Below are 17,055 nucleotides of genomic sequence, written 5' to 3'. Positions count from 1 at the left end.
ATCTCGTCGTCCTCTACAAGAAAGGTCTTATACAATTTTCCCGTAGATTCAACGGTTTAGGAGTAATTAAGGAAAAATGAAATTTTTTGCCAAAAGTTCACCGTTTCGACGCTGGGATGGTCGGATTTTGCCAACATCAATAAAATGCCAAATAATCATATGTAACTCATTAAATATCGAAATTAGAAGAGAAGTGCACTATTTATAATTAAAAGTTTTCGATATTCTGAGAAAAAACATTTTTTTTTACTTCTCCGAGAGGGGCGCGGTAGCGGCCCAAAGGCAGATCGTAGGTTTTTGATGCTGTGTTTTAATTGAAAAATTCACTAGGAAAGCTGATTTCAAGATTTTTTATATACACATCATTTGTTTTTAATCATCCTGATAGGCTCAGATCTGTCCTAATGCCGATTACCAAAAAGCGACACGAACTTTTCGGATAACCCAATACAAATATGAAATTATTCGATAGACTTTACTCAACGCAACTTACCCAACTGTTTACTTCAAAAGTGAGTGAGTTAAGGGTTCGCTTATTCTCGCTATGCCAGTGTCGTCATCGCGCGATACGAATAAAAGTCTGAGATCGATAAGGCTTCGTGAGTCACGAATTACAAAAGTCTCGTAACTCGTTGACGTGTATCGACGCATTGACTGGTGGACGTCGATTGTACATACAATGTCGAGTCGCTTCTGTACGATTACAAGCCGCGTGCGACGCCCACGGACGGTGAACGATAGAAAACCACCCGTAGATTTGACCGATACTGTCCGTCGGACTTATCAGAAACAGCCTTTGGGTGAAACCACTTTACGACGCTTTCCACGGTACGCCTCGGTATGCGTGCAGCAATTTACAAGAACGATACTCGATGTGTACATTTCCCTTCGGTCGTAAACTCGCTAAGGAAATCACTCGCCGTCGCGAATTAGCGTCGCGATTTATATCAGCTAATTGACGGCCTGTCTATACCGAGATTTTTAATACATTCGTAATCGTGGTCTCGTGGTGCGCCTTTTAAATGCACAGCTATTTTTTAGACAACCGGTCGGCCAATTTTCTCGATCGTCGCGGACGGTAGTTTCTATGTTAATAACTTCATAGTTGGTGGTCTGACAAGTCTGAGCGCACAGGTCTCTTGTATTTTCAATTTACCATTGATAAAAATAAAAATTAGATGCGTCGTTAAGAGCTAAATACTTTTTCTAGTAGTCGAGTCGACGCGCTATGGTTGAGTAACGCTTCGACCATTTAATAACGTATTTTCCATCGCAATTTTCTCGACGGGAGTGATTGTTACGTCGTCAATGCATAAGCGTCCCGATTCTCGTGCTTCTTTTACACCAGCCGGCGAATTCGCGATCAGCTATTCTTCCAGGCACGTTAATTATTTTAATCAATCCGTTAATGAGGATGTTGCGGAGCACACTCCGTCCCCTTTTACGATGTAGCGGAACCCAATTATTCCTTACATGTAATATTAATATGTATTATACCATAGGAAGTCTGGGATATGGTTTGCGAGCTCGTCTATGTGAATTGCACGCAACGCGCACAATGCGAGCGGGATCATGAATGGGTGACGCGCGGAGGGTCACTCGAGTGCACGCACCACGTCGAGAGGAAATCCATGTTACAGCTGATCGTTGGAGCGTCGTCCGATTAAAAATTGTAATTCCGTCTCCACGAGCAGCGGTTTCTTTTTACGGCGACCCGTACCGTATCTATGATTTCTCTCTAACTGCCTGCGCGTTTTTGCTCGTTATCTTTAATGCACTTTTGAACGATTCCCACCCTCGGACAATCTTGCGCCACGCGCGGCGTTCCACGTATAGTAAGTGCATAGGAATGTACGCAGGTTTACGGTAGATCACGAGGAAGAAAATATGGTCCTTTCGAAACGGCACGGCTTAGTAGCACGGCGATCGGGTCGTTGATTAGCAGTTTCACGCGATGCTGTTATCCCCTATGCATCCTTTGAGTGCATGCGAGCAGATTATGCACACTCGAGGAGATACGGTAATACGCGCGCGCGTCTCTCCACGGCCGTGTCCCGGAGTAGTTGCGTGCGTTGCACCCCGGAGTCGTCAAAGTGATGAAAGAAAGATAGAAACCGGCCGGTGGAAATGAAGGGGGCGAAGAGCGTGTCTCTTTTCCAAAAGATCATGCGTTAATAATTCTATTCATTGTCTCGCACCGGTGAAGCTTCGGAAAAGGATGGTATAACGCAGAATTTTGTAGCCTGGAAACAAGGCGAGTCTTTGTTGCCCATTCGCTGTTCACAGAAACAGAGTATAATGGGGCACGTGTTCCGTTGCGCTAATGACATGGTTTCGCGGACTCCTCGACGCGGCATTGTCCCATGAGACCTCTCTCCCACTGTTTCACCTTTTATTACGGATCAGTGATCTACTCTTCTCGCGTTCGATATAACGTTCTACGTTATTTGTCATTCTTTGAGATATTTTTACTATCAGACGTTCTTTTCAGCGATCTTTCGTTTGTCGGATATTTGTATCAGGAATCGAAATCATCGAATTGAATGATATCGTCCTCGTATATTTTCTACCGACATCGCCCTTTCACAGACGCTCTTTCTTTCCGTTGCTCCCTTTTCTCCGTTTCCCGTGAAACGAAAGCTGTGCACACAAGTCGTCTCGATGGTATCGGACCGATTTTCAACGACGCTATTCTCGTATGCATTCCCATGGCCAATATCCTCCTTATTTTCATCTCTTGCTCTCTGTCCTGCTCCGTAGCTCTCCTTATACGGACATGTCAGGCTACGCGCGCACCGCCGATGCAAGTGCGCTTGCATAGGCGTCGTGCGCGCGTTTACGTGCCTCTTTGTCGGCGATGGCCACGTTCCTGCGCCTCGTTACCGTTGTCTTCCGTGCGACTGGTTAAATTCAGCCGTTCAATATCGATGATTCACCGTCCCGCTCCCGTGGTCCACGTGTGCATACGCCCTGGCGAACTCCAAAGAAGTTTCGTCGGCGCCCAAGCCTTTTGCGTTTCACGTGTTTTCAAATTATTTCAACTGCCTTTAGTCGCGGATTAAATCCATTTGGTACGTAAGAAACCCGTGTGCGTCACACCGTGCGCATGTATGCGTCGCCTCCGGGTCTGCGTTTCGGAGAGAAATAAAAATGAAGTATCGAGGCGTGCCCGGCGTATTAAAACGGGAGTCGCGCACGTTTCGCAAACGCCGCCGGTGTAATTACGTAAGTGGAATTGATTACTATAATTGTTTCGGGTTCAGATCCGCCCGGAAACGCCGCTTAATAATCCTTACACCCGTTTTTCATAACGTTTCCGCTCCCAACTGAACGCGATCCGCTTTTGAGATCGGGAGTCTTGTGCAACGTGCGCTCGCGGAAGTCAAACGCGATTAAATATAGAACGATATTATGCAAAATACAACCGCGGACTCGTGCAGCGGCGTTAACGACAAATCCGTATAATTTATACCTGACCGCTACGCCAATTATGTTATGCTTCTGCTAATCAGGTAGTCCGCGATTCCGTGTCGCGCGCGACCTTCATTTACATCCGCTTAATTGCACTAGAAACAATGAACGCTAAATTGAACGATTTTACGAGCCGAGATTTACCTTGAAAGATTTCACGCGAACTCTCGAGCAGAAGCTCGGACCCGAGTAAATATTTTCATTCGCCCTACGGTTTTATTAAAATCAGATTCTTAAAATCAAGAGCTATTATTAAAGTCTGAAATGTTGTTGGTTCTCATTTTTATAACCCGTACAACGCCGGGTTTGCGTTACCGTCTGTTTAGTTTAGTGAAAACGGGCGATGGGAAATGGGCGAATCGCGACGGTGTCCGTGATTATGGGTGTCAGTGAGACAAAGAGAAGCAACTTCTTTTTCTACGGTCGCATTGTGATACTTAGTAGCGCATTAAATACGTGGGAGTCCTTAGAGCTCCGCGGAGATATCTCCAGTGGGTTACAGGAAGTGGGATTCGAGTACCTTGCGATTTCACTGTTGGACACTCGAGGCTCTCGCTAAGATGTTTACAAGATGTACCGGCGCGAACAGACGCCCACGCTGACTTTATGTTCTAAGGAAATATCGCTCTCGTTGATTTATTATATTTTTAATTAAGACATTTTATAAATACGGATGCTGCTACAGAATAATATGTTCCTTAAATTCTTGTTGTTATATCGTAAATCAGTGAGACGATGAGAGAGTATGTTTCATGGGTTTCTCTTCTTAGAGGGGAACTGTAAACTTTTCTGTGATCGAAGTATCTTAGAGTGGATCGAGACTTATCTTGAACGCCTATTTTCGTTTCAGACACGCCTCTGTCACCAATGGGGCCGTCGTCGCCGAGTCAGGAGGGTCTATTCACGGATCTTCGTCTTTTGTCCTTGGAGAAGCAGCTCAATATTGAACTCAAGGTACATCGTTTTTAAAAAAAAGGAATCATTGCATTAAGATTTGTCTTTCTGTTTATCCCAATTACCGAAGCAATTATTAATTTATAATAGAAACTGATTGTATATCAGTTTTAATTGATACACCAATTTTTTTTTATAATACCGTTGTATTGAAACGATATCAATGGAATTATTCTAAGAAATATAAAGGAAATAGTTTAGAAAAGGAATGATATTGGCAATTCTTTATATTACTCATCGTACATTACTTCATAAGATAAATGATAAGTGTATCCTAACATTTCAAATCGTGTCTAATGACTAGTGCAGTAATGGTACCGTAATCAGTTTGCGATTCGCGGGTGATTAAAAGGGAAACCGTACCAGTTCCAGTCTGTCTTATTGCGTGAGTCATCTGTGAATTGTTGGCATTTTTTCGCCACTAAAGATAGCTTTCCGTTTTTTCCTGGATTTATCAGACTGTACACTTTCTCTACAATTCTACGAGTTGCCCCGTAATTCTTATTCGATCGGTTCGTAGCTGAGTTTAAAGAAAAAACGCGCGTCATTGAATCTGGCCTTCCGCCAGTCCACAATGTCAACGAATTTTCAATGCCGGAGATATATACGTGAAAAGAAGGGATCTCCACGTCATAATACGTGATCCGTTCCAGGGTATAATAGGTTTAGCTATCGAGCTGGTGAATACCTACAATGTTTAGGATACGCGTAGTCGCTTATCAGACCTTGCGAAGAGAGGCAGCAACAATGCCGAAATTTTTCTTTAACAAGGTGAACCAGAATTACGAACACTGCGTAGCAGTTTCAAACTCATCTATCATGCACACATGTAAACACTTTACAATATTGAAGTGTCTGTGAAGCAGTTGATTAATCGTATCTTCGTTCACATTTCAGGTGAAGCAGGGAGCGGAGAACATGATACAGAGTTTGACGAGTGGCAGGGATAAGAAATTACTGCAGGAGGCTCAACAGATGCTCGACGATTCTCGCGCCAAAATCGAGTTCCTACGCATGCGAATAATGAAGGTGCGACAAGCTCGTCAGCAACAGCACGCGCGCGGAGATGCGCCACCGCCAAATGGAGAGGCGACTAGCAATAAAGGTACAAATTCATCTAGCAACAGGAAAATTCTATAACGTCCGTCGTACCATGTATTTATGCGAGGGTACATCGTGACTCATATAGAAGTATAGCTGTGAGCGTTCCACGGTTGGATTATGATAACTGTTGAAGTATGTATAGTCAACGGTTTGTACGAAGTGTACTAGCAGCTTGATGAAACTAACGGTCAGAGAAAACAGGATCTCATTCGATTCTTTAGCAATCTTTGTTTGACTTATCAATTGCCAGCCTGTTAATGAATAGCGTGGACTATGCGACTGCGTTAAGTTTTTGCATCATTTTTATTTCTTGGCCTGTATTCAATATAAGATGATCGTTGTCGCGGGCGCCCTGTAAATAAGAATTTCGTGACGGTCACGTTTAACGTCATATCAGATTAAACGTATTTATACACGACCCGTTAATAAAAATGTTGTTTTACTTATCGAGGTGATGAAGAAGTCTACATACGTATATTGCGTGTACACGGTAGTTGCGTAGTTCATTTAATTTTTAAAATCAATCGTTATCGTTCTATCGTTCGATTCGTGCGCCAGTAGAAAGAACCGGGTATATATGGACGCTGCTCGGAGGACACCGGCGGTCTAGCGTGACGCAAAAACAATCTTGCTTTCGGTATCAAGCGATCACAGTCGCGTTTTAGTAAGTCACCCGTTCGGGGTTCGTAATTCACTCACATGTGCTTTCGATTCCTGTTCCCCACGAAGGAGCGGTGTTCGCGCGAACGCGAATGCTCGTACGACTCGTGTAAGAATTTATAATGATTATCGCGGTAGGTACAATCACAGCTGTGGGCATAAAGTCGACAATTCTAATTGCAGATAGGTACGAGCCCAGTTTGGAGCTGGCGTTAGAAGAAAGAGTGGAGGAGCTACGGCACCGTTTACGAATCGAAGCTGCAGTCGTGGAAGGGGCTAAGAACGTGATACGTCTTCTACAAAGTGCCAAAGTCGCCGATAAGAAGGCGTTAACGGAGGTACGTATGATCATTTCCTGTTCACTGTGAGTGGCGATACCATATGTGCCACATAGGAACTGACGTTCGATAATGAAAAGCTTTTGTGCTGTTGTACCGTTCGAGATAGGCTGTTAAAAGAGAACCATTGATGCCTGTACCTGTACACGACAGACATGTCGTCGTTCGAAAGCCTTCATCTCATTGTACGCTCCTCGAATGCGTCTTCTACACGAAGAGATTCATTAGCGTTGCTATTTTTATCTATAAAATCGCGTTCAAAGTCGAGGACCATAGTGGTCGCGACTCGATTCGAAAAACATGTTTTCGATATGACGTAAGCAAGCCACGTTGCGAACCCACGTAAATCGAAACTAGGGATACGATTTTCCTTGTATCCGGCTGCACGAAAACGCGTCAGACGTAGAACAGCTACGTCGAGCTTCGAACGTTTCGGCGGTGGCGTATACGCACCGGTCTCGAAATAGCGCTGCTTAATCCCCGCTACCCCGAGCGTCTTCTATGACGCCTTTTCGGGTCGCGCTTAGTTACCACCTATCGAGGGAGCTGGCATAACCAGCAGTCGTAAGCAACGCGATAAACCAACGACATGTGCGCTAATCAGCCGCGAAACGACCGCTCGACCTGCTGCGCCCATGTACTCTACATGGACGTTTCTGCTGGTGATACCCGTACCCGTGGATAATCCACGCCGTCATATAAGCCAGGGAATCAACGTATGACCTGAATCCGAAGACTGATTCGAGTTGAAGTCGCCCCGCGCCGAATTCGCCACACACTCCAAGAAGACTGACGTGTCTGTTACGCGATATCGTCGCCGCTTACCCGAGATTCGCACCTGTGGATGCAACGAGTCTCAACGAAATTCAAGAAGCTCAAACAAAGAGGTTCCTAGCTGTCACGTACGACGATCGTCTTCTCGGCGGTTTTTTAGAATCACCGAGCACTTCCGTGAAGTTCCGAGATGGAAGCTGACTAACAGAAATAGAGCGAGACGTGCTGCACGTTGAAGATTACTGCGAAGACGAGGTCTTGACTACGAGTTGACGTACAAGTTATTTTAACCGAGTTCACTTTCCGAATAGTCGTAAATTTAAGGACGAAGGAAACGTGCATTTATTTAGACTCACAAACGAGGATAGTATTATTTTCTAATTGATTTGCGAAGCGGTAGAAGAGGATCGAAGGAGTGAACGCTGAGATTCACGTAAAAGTATCAACTGTTTCCAGGTATACTTGGACCGACTGTACGCTGCTCCAATTTTATTGTGCTAATTATATCTAGCTGAACTCTACGTACGATTTGTCATTTCATGGAAAACTAATTCGATATTTCAACTCTATCTACGCATTTTGAACGGCAAAGATCGTAAATTGAACTATATATATATAAATGTGATAGTGCTATAATAATGCCATGTTAAACATGTTGAAACACTTGTGAGAATAGAAATGAATGCCTGTATCCTATGAAGAGCGAAGAACATAAGAACGGTTTCGGTGTAAGTGCTGCTCTACAATTTTGATACGTAATATCGAGACGATACAAGAGACTCCGAAATTGCTTGAATACAGTAATACCGGTTCTGAAAATAGACCACGGAGACGCAGTATCACAGAATCGCCGTTCTTCCACGAAGAACTATGTAATATATGTACGGATTTGTGAAACACTATCTGAAAATACTCTCACTCGTTTCGAGACCGTTTAATCAATTTTTATAACAATTGCGCAACGGATGCTTCGTGAAACAGACCGTTAAACGATTTGCTAGAATTCGGCTACGAACGGGCAGCCACGTAGTGTTCCATTTCTGGCGAAAACGAGCGATCGTTCGAATCGATGTGCCACGGAACGACGCCATTAAAAGAACGTCGGATTTTCTTCGCAACGGAGGAGATAAGCGGTCGCTGCACTGATGCGTCCTTGCAGAGGAGGAACCGATTGAACCCTCGCGGCGACGATGTACTGCGGTGGATAACGGCGTGGAGAAGATTAAAGAAAAAGGCGACGGTATGTACGGGCGGCCAGGAAGCAGCAGTAATAATTCGGATAACACGCAACCACCGCCGCCGTGGCTGGTGCGTGCAGAAGTCACGATTCGCCACGGTACACCGACGACCACGGAATCCGGTCAAGTACCGGTAGGTGTGTCCTCGACTGTCACGGATTCGAGCGGTGTTCGCATGATATACCGATGGAACACCACCCAATCATCACCGTCGCCAACGGTTCCGGTAGTCACCACTTCCGGTCCGTCTTCGTCCTCCAGCTCGTTCGGTTTTCAACGTGGAAATATACTGTTCACGTCGACACCGCCTCCTAGAACGACATCAGGTTCTTACACGATACCAAGGTCGTCGGGATCATCTGCGAACGATGAATCTGTGTCGTCTAGAGGACGAGGCATGAACATTTCCGATTCGGGTTACAACAGCGAGCAGTTCTCATACTCAAGTTTACCATCCCGTCGTCCATCTCAACAATACAATCGCCGATGCAGAAGCACATGCAGTATAGTTTTATCTGCTGTGGATACTACGGACAGTTCAAAGAAAGAAACTTCCAGTAGAATAGCGAGCAGCGAGAACGTTAAACATACGTACGACAATTCTTGGCGTCATCACTCGTCGCATCAACACGTTTTTTCGCGTCACCAGTTCAGCACAGTGCCGGAAGTTTGCGAAGAGGAGGGCAGTGCGTCGAGTACGCATTTCTCCAGCCGTACCGAGGACAAAGTCACATCCAAATCGACCACCATCAGCAAAGATGCGTCTTCACAAACGACGGACATAGAGTCCCGAGAATCCACGTCGACGGTCGTCAGCAAGAGCAAAGTGAGAAAAAAAACGGGCACCGGTCTCCAACCCTCGTACGAGCTGAAGAAGAAGAAGGTGAGTTATTTCTTCCAGGTACGAGAGGCACTTAAACTTGATTCGTACGTGTCTGCTTTTAGCAAGATAATCGAACGCCATCGACAACTTCTGAGATCGCGAGTGCCGCTCCTTTGACACAGGACACGGAAAAATCTGATTCTTCGGGGAAAGATGACAGCGCGAAGCGCAAATCGCGAACCGTGCACATCGACGTGTATTGCACCGGGTCCGACGACGATGAAAACTCCGACACATCGAGCGAGAACGAATGCGACACTCCTATGACGGTGTTCGAGAACCCGGACCTGAGGGTCACGCATACGCAAGTGTTGGGCGATGTACTTCCTAGGGGATTTCAAGATGACAAAGCGTTCTTGAAACGGGCTACGGAACGGCGATGCGACAGCTTCAAGAACGCGCCGATGAGGATGCCTTCCATAGCTAGCTCGAAGGGATACGACAGCGATGACGTGTTCAGTTCGCTTTATCCTTCGCAGTACAGCTCGTACACCGCGCTTCGAGATCTTGATTCGGCGCCTTGGTCTGCCGCATCATCTAACACGGGTATTCCGTTCGATTACGACTCTACTATTGCGACCTCGTCCAAGGATACCCTATCGGACATAGAATCTTTGATAAACAGCAAACTCGCTTTGACTCCCTGTGACAGCTTCGAGTATGCTAGTAGTACCGATCGAGAGAGGGTACGAAAACTGGAAGAGATGTCAAAGGCCAAGAGCGGGGAAAGGCAATGGCGTTCTGCGGAAATTGAACGCAAACGTATGTTCCGAGAACAGAAGATGAAGCAGAAGACCGAAGAGAAGTCCGAAGCAGTGGGATGGTCGTCAGCCGACAGCGGCGACGATACCGACGGAAGTAGTACAGTCGGGTGGAGTTTCATATCTAGTGATGAGACTCAACGAATGGTTAAGAAAACTGAGAGTGTTCGACGAACAAGTAAAACCACCACCGAGTATCCGGAAACGATCACAAGTATGGCAGAGCAAGAGCTCTTAAAGCAAAAGAATTCACAGAATCATTCTGATTCCACAACGCATAGCGACACTATTCCGCAACCATATGCTTCTCGCGAGCAAACCGGGTTTTTCGGTTCCAAGAGCCCTTCCCCTCTTCCGTCGAAAGTACCCTCGCGAGTCACTTCACCCTTTATGACTCCTCAGGGTGAAAGAACCGATCATATCCTAAAGGCTTCGATATTCGGCAAGGTGGTGAACGCGTTTCGAAAGCCAGGTCATCATATAGGACCCTCTAAGAATCCCTCGTGTTCCTGTGAGCACTGTCGAAGCCATTTCGAAAAAGAAAGCTTGCGGGATCGTTCTAGTTCCATAAGCGAATTCGAACGCTATACAGGCTTTCGTTTACTGAATAGAAATAAGATAGCTCGTCCCATCCCAAAATAAAAATGACAGTTCTCGAGACTTGATATTATCTTAATGCGTTACTCAAATATTATAGTTATACTTTCCCTATTTCTTCGTGAAATCGTATCGAATGTATAATATTATAAGGTTGTGTTTTCTTATGTATAATGCGTGTGTTTAAGTTATTTATTGATGAAAACATACTGTATTCCATACTCGTAATTCTTTTTTTTATTCATAATTGACAATTGTTGTGATCTGCGAAAACATTCTGCTAAGTATCGAGCATTTATGTAAAGCAATCGATAGATACAATTATTTATGCTCTTAATGCTGTTAATAAATATTAATTATATTAGTTATGACACTTCATTACACATAAAGTAACCCTGTTTTCATCTACACAAACAATCGTCCTTAGACTATATTTTTTTTATATTTTCTTTTAAATCACTTTAGGCCCAAGCAAGTCTCGCAGAATCAAGTAGAAAATTGGACCTGCTGAGATTATCCCTTGAACTTAGAAGGCAGGAATTACCACCTGACAGCGGGACCGCTGCGCAATTGAAGAGAGAATTAGCTAGCGTACAATCAGCCAGCCCAGTCCCTGTAACGTACACGTCTTTGCAACCATTTCGCGGTCCTCTGGAGGGCAAAGCTACGGTGCCTGCTTCGGTTTCAAGATGTGCTGCTGTCACTGGACAATTAGAGGTAAAAAACATGACAAACGCAATTGGGATGGAAATATCTTATATAAAATTCTTTGGAACAGTAATGGATCAGTGTACGCAATTCGTAATTGCAGGTAAGATTAATGGGATGTCAAGACTTAGCGGAGGAAGTGCCCGGACGTACAAGAAGAGAGCATCCTGCTAGTCCGGATCTACGTAGTTTCGTTAAAGGTGTCACGGGACGTAGTTCGAGCAAATCGTACAGTGTTAAAGATGAAACGAGTAGTATGTATCTTTCTGTAAATATTAGGAAATTGTATACAGGAATTTTGATATAATATCCATTGTTCTTGTTACAGATGATATTATGGCGGTTATTAAATTGGATAACCAAACAGTTGGGCAAACGAGTTGGCGTCCATGTTCTCAGCAGGCTTGGGATCAAAGGTATATTTTTTTTATTACGTGTATGCAAGTTTTTTTAACAGTATCAAAGTAGAAATACTCTAAATTTTATATATAGAAAAAGCTACAAATATGTCACATATACACGTACATTGTTCCTATAGGTTTTCCATCGAACTAGATAAATCGAGAGAACTTGAAATAGGCATTTATTGGAAAGATTGGAGGTCACTTTGTGCTATAAAGTTTTTACGTTTAGAAGAGTTCATCGACGATGTGAGACACGGGATGGCTCTGCAATTAGAGCCGCAAGGTCTTCTCTTCGCTGAAATTAAATTCTTGAACCCTATGATTTCGAGGAAACCTAAGTTGCAACGGCAACGTAAGATCTTCAAACAACAAGTGAAAAACTTCCCGCGAGCTAATCAAATGAACATTAACGTTGCAACATGGGGCAGGCTTCTGAAGCGATCAGCTCCTTCGTTACATAATACAAGAAACTCCGAAAGTCCGCCGTCAGGTAAATGCACATTGCTCACCGCGTTAAGGATGGTGATTGATAGCTTTACAAATTCATATGTTTAGGACCGCAACCTCTGCAACTAGTTTTCGACACGTCGTTAGAAGACAAACCAGAAACCCCTGGAGAATTGCCTGATCCTGAGAAGGGTGGCTTAGGCGGAGCTAGGCCCTTAGGATTATCAACTTCGAGTAATAGTCCGACACTGCCACGACCTCCAGAACACCCTCCGCCTCCTCCACCTACGGTTACAAAGAAACCCTCGATGCCTGCACCACCGCCGCCGCCGAAATTAGACCAAGAGGTAAGTTATCTAATATTTAGACTGCGTTGCCCTATAGTTTTTATTGGCGAGACATTTACATTTTCCGAGATGTATTAGGAAACAATTCTTTCGGGCAATGTTTTATACCTCGTGGAAACAGTAATTATTTATATTTCGGCAAGTACGTATTTCGACATTTTTCTAGCATTTCTATTTACTTGAGAGGTTTAGGGTTTTGGTACACTGGTTATGGGTAAAGAGAAACCATGTAGAATATGTGCATACAGTGCATTATTCCCATATTAAGTTGATATATTTGCTAACGTTTGTATATATTATATATTTCGTTAAGGCATGATAGCACATATTATTTATTTTCAACTGCGCAAATGCTTCGAAGGTACTATAGATTTGTATAGATATCTTGAAAATTCAATTCGTACAGTGCAACGACTTATTAAATGCTTAAAAGCATGCAATTATTTTATTTAATTTCTACGTTAATTTTATGTTTTTTAAATCCTTGTTTTTTTTACGCCTAAGCATCTTCCACACGCGTAGCACCAACGCAGCAACCATAGATTATAATGCGCATCGTGCTGTATTCGTTTAAAAGAAGTTGCGTCAAACTCCTTTGGATGATTAGATTAATTTATCTGCGTACTGTATATTAGAGCCGATTTTCGCTCACTATAATTAAAGTATATTGCAATCTAAAGTAGCTTTTAGAGCTAAGCAGATAGTAATGTAGTTACAGAGTGCATTAAGGGAATTTGACTTCCTGCACAACGAGGAAAAGGGAGGTCCTCACGGGGCAATTTTGAGGCCTCTCGTAACAGAGCCTCGTCCCGTGCTGATTGCACCACCCTCTCCACGCACACCCTCGCCCCAACCCGTCGTCGAGTTTCCTGAAGATGAGGTACATACCTCCAATACACGCAGCTTTATTTTTATTTGTCGTTTTTATACTCCTTTTTACCACTAACACGTACAACATAAAATTTTGTTCTGTTAACAACATTTAACGAAACACCGTTACTATTTCTTTTTTTTTATCATTCCAATAACTCTCTCTCCAGTAGTAAAATTTTTTTGCATGCCTGTGTGTATTTTATGTATAAAAGCTTTTGATACTCGTAAATGTTTTGTATAATCTCCACACTTATCTCGCTTCAAATGTCGCAATACTTGATTACTCAACAGCTTAGTGATTTCTTTATTCATTAGTGAAAATATTACTATATACGTGGAATTTAATAAACCGAGTTTGGTCATGGAACACGTTAATCATGTATGCATTACACTGAATAATTCAAGTTTTATAGTTATGCTTAACAGATCTGTACAATACACCGAATAATAACATTTAATACTATGAATTAATATAAAAATTAATACGTTAGTGTAACGTTATCTCTCATAAGTATATTATTCTTGATTAATATATTTCGATGATTGTAGGTTGTATACGAAATGCCGAGCAAGCCTTCTCAATACAGAGACAGTGCTTACGAGTCAAGGAGACACTCGCAACTTACGGGAATGACTATAGAGAACTTTAGGCTACTTTCGGTTCTTGGTCGTGGCCACTTTGGAAAAGTAATCCTATCGCAGTACAGAAATACAGGGGAATACTTTGCGATTAAAGCACTGAAGAAGGGTGACATAATAGCCAGAGACGAAGTAGAGTCGTTGCTCTCGGAAAAGAGAATATTCGAAGTGGCGAATGCGACTCGTCATCCTTTCCTTGTAAATTTGTTCGCTTGCTTTCAAACTGAGGTATATATTAATTTCACTTTCATTATTAATAATTACTGTTTAATAAGGCTTACATAATAAATTTGACTTCTTACAGGCACATGTGTGTTTCGTAATGGAATATGCAGCGGGAGGAGATCTCATGATGCACATACACGCGGAAGTGTTCAGAGAGCCGCGGGCTGTATTTTACTCGGCGTGTGTCGTGTTAGGTTTGCAATATTTGCACGAAAGTCGAATTATATATAGGTAAATACTTAAAAATGAGAATAAGAAACAGAACGTACAATCAATTTTACTAAATGTTATTATATGAAATTTTGCAGAGATTTAAAATTAGACAATTTATTACTGGATACGGAAGGGTACGTAAAGATTGCGGATTTTGGTTTATGCAAAGAGGGAATGGGATACGGCGAGAGGACAGGGACATTCTGTGGCACTCCGGAATTCTTGGCCCCCGAAGTTCTTACTGACACCTCGTATACACGAGCTGTTGACTGGTGGGGTCTCGGCGTGTTAATATTTGAAATGCTTGTTGGCGAGGTGAGCATAGTAAAATTGGAATTCATTATGCATCGCTATCACTGAATACTAATTATCATTGTCTATCTTAGTCACCATTCCCTGGTGACGATGAGGAGGAGGTATTCGATTCTATCGTGAATGAGGAAGTTCATTATCCACGATCGCTTTCACTAGAAGCGGTAGCAATAATGCGAAGGGTAAGAGCGTCAATTTTTAAATAAATTTCTCATTGTTAAGACGATAAATTTAATATTCTTCTCGTCCGATTTCAGTTACTAAGGAAAAATCCTGATAGACGATTGGGCAGTAGCGAGAAAGATGCTGAAGATGTTAAAAAGCAAGCGTTCTTCAGACAAATATCTTGGGACGATTTACTCTTGAGACGTGTTAAGCCACCATTTGTTCCCGTAATTGTAAGTATTCATTTTCATTAATTACTTTGTGCTGTTTAGTATGTTTATTGATAAATTTTGATTGCATTTCAGCGTTCTGTGGAGGATGTTAGTAATTTTGATGAAGAGTTCACATCAGAGAAACCCCAATTAACTCCACCTAAAGATCCTAGACCACTTACTGATTTAGAACAAGATCTATTTACCGATTTTACGTACATGGCTGATTGGTGCTAGCCATAGTAACAGTGTCGATCGTCTTTTTTGTTAAATTTGATATAATGATCATTTAGCGTTTTATTATTTTTTAAACGTCATCTTAGGGGCAATTAATAACACCGATAATTATACATTTGTTCGATTATCAGGATAGTATGTTCCATATTTCCTAACGTTACGTCACTGTACAGATGTTTTATTTTTAATACCGTCATATAATTCGGCATATAGAATTAAAAGAGGAATGTTCAATATACGAATCTCAGGTTTTTAATTAATATGTGTGAATGTAAAACGTTTAACTCGTAGTTTATATACATTCAGATTTGCATTCATCACAACTATATACAACGTAGTGAATAATCAAAGCCTTTTTTAAATAGTCGAACGTAATGTTCAGGTTTTTAATCAACCGAAAGACCAGAAGGGAAACATAAATTGTACAATTGTACTTTTGTATCATGTTCATATTTTGATACAAGGCTGCCGTTTGTAATCAGGATTTATAAATATTTATACGGTTCAATTGAAAATGATCAGAACTCGTCGCGATTCTAAATATTGACCAAATGATATATCCGTTCGAAGTATTATTTCGCAACTTTCACTTTGCACGTACGTTTCTACGTATAATAATCATACTCCAGTTACTCAACAATCATATATCCTCGTAACGTAAATAATGTTTCACTGTATAAACATTATATATTATAATTCATAAAGTGCAGAAAATAAATCAAAACGTAGTTATATTTGCTCATGCTCATGTGATAGAGAATTGAATGGAGAAATGGCACTATGTACGACAGTGTTGATCAATATAATCACAATTAACACTGGACGCTTTAATTATATTAGTCACGTGTACCTAATCACTAATACCGAACGGAAACTAAGACCAGTTATTAACGATTGACTCGTACCGATGCGAAGTATTATTGACCGCATCAGCGTTTACTTTTCAAAAAAGAATTCCACAAGTTTGATTCCTATGATGTTCTTATACATTTTACAGTATCGCTTTAGTTACATATTTTCATGGGTCCAGTGTGTGATAGAATACTTACGGTGTTCTAGTGCTATACATTGTAAATATGTAACCAAATATTGAGAAGTAACAATGCGTAAGACTTGTAAGTACAATAGCATTAACTTAATATGTTACGTGGGTAACAGCCTAAGATTTCATTAGCATGTTCTATAATAAACATCACTTCATAGCCTCCTCATTTTTGTCCTTTTTGTTTTGTATCACTAGCTTTGTGAATCATGATTATTCTCTGTAATCATTACACGATAGATCGTGAAAGATTTTTGTAACAATTCCGTAGATACAAAATGTCTATTCTTGTCTTCTTGTTGAAAACAATGAACATGCTGCTTCCATACATAATTTTCAAAAGATTTCAATAGCAATACACGATACATTAGCTCTAATAATACTAAACTCGCGCGTACTTTATATTATTGTGAATTTATTGAATCATTTAATAATTGCTATACAAGTTTTA

The 17,055-nt window shown here is 42.0% G+C and overlaps 2 protein-coding genes across 6 annotated transcripts in view; both read left to right on the top strand.

Moving 5' to 3' along the window:
* The window catches only part of Pkn (serine/threonine-protein kinase N), a 27,028-nt gene extending 10,255 nt beyond the window's left edge, over window positions 1–16,773 (top strand). For 2 of the 5 annotated variants that reach the window (XM_018025975.2, XM_026814238.1), the window contains exons 4-18: window positions 4,322–4,425; window positions 5,323–5,530; window positions 6,373–6,527; window positions 11,246–11,497; window positions 11,592–11,742; window positions 11,817–11,904; window positions 12,027–12,382; window positions 12,448–12,686; window positions 13,399–13,566; window positions 14,109–14,426; window positions 14,503–14,654; window positions 14,732–14,951; window positions 15,023–15,130; window positions 15,206–15,346; window positions 15,419–16,773. In XM_018025975.2, the coding sequence (XP_017881464.1) occupies window positions 4,322–4,425; window positions 5,323–5,530; window positions 6,373–6,527; window positions 11,246–11,497; window positions 11,592–11,742; window positions 11,817–11,904; window positions 12,027–12,382; window positions 12,448–12,686; window positions 13,399–13,566; window positions 14,109–14,426; window positions 14,503–14,654; window positions 14,732–14,951; window positions 15,023–15,130; window positions 15,206–15,346; window positions 15,419–15,562 (2,804 nt within the window). In that variant the 3' untranslated portion in view covers window positions 15,563–16,773. Of the gene's footprint in view, window positions 1–4,321; window positions 4,426–5,119; window positions 5,197–5,322; window positions 5,531–6,372; window positions 6,528–11,245; window positions 11,498–11,591; window positions 11,743–11,816; window positions 11,905–12,026; window positions 12,383–12,447; window positions 12,687–13,398; window positions 13,567–14,108; window positions 14,427–14,502; window positions 14,655–14,731; window positions 14,952–15,022; window positions 15,131–15,205; window positions 15,347–15,418 lie in introns of those variants that run through there. The other 3 variants (XM_026814239.1, XM_018025977.2, XM_026814240.1) reach the window with 3 other exon arrangements.
* Window positions 6,535–11,144, top strand: LOC108625741 (flocculation protein FLO11). The gene is made up of 2 exons (XM_018025978.2): window positions 6,535–9,422; window positions 9,485–11,144. The coding sequence occupies exons 1-2, from the start codon at window positions 8,544–8,546 to the stop codon at window positions 10,823–10,825; spliced, it is 2,220 nt and encodes a 739-aa protein (XP_017881467.1). The 5' UTR covers window positions 6,535–8,543; the 3' UTR covers window positions 10,826–11,144.
* Window positions 16,774–17,055: the final 282 nt, after the last annotated feature.

Source organism: Ceratina calcarata, unplaced genomic scaffold, assembly GCF_001652005.2.
Source record: "Ceratina calcarata isolate Rehan_Ccalc_2016 unplaced genomic scaffold, ASM165200v1 scaffold369.2, whole genome shotgun sequence".
Classification (NCBI taxonomy): domain Eukaryota; kingdom Metazoa; phylum Arthropoda; class Insecta; order Hymenoptera; family Apidae; genus Ceratina; species Ceratina calcarata.
The sequence above is the reverse complement of the archived record's forward strand: the minus strand, read 5'-3'. Positions and strand labels throughout refer to the sequence as shown.

What these genes read in the sequence shown, in the direction of transcription:
- LOC108625741 (XM_018025978.2), top strand. Translation starts at nt 8,544, where the DNA reads ATGTACGGGCGGCCAGGAAGCAGCAGTAATAATTCGGATAACACGCAA. An exon ending in ACGAGCTGAAGAAGAAGAAG is followed by an intron (nt 9,423 to 9,484) that starts GTGAGTTATTTC and finishes GTCTGCTTTTAG; the next exon opens with CAAGATAATCGAACGCCATC.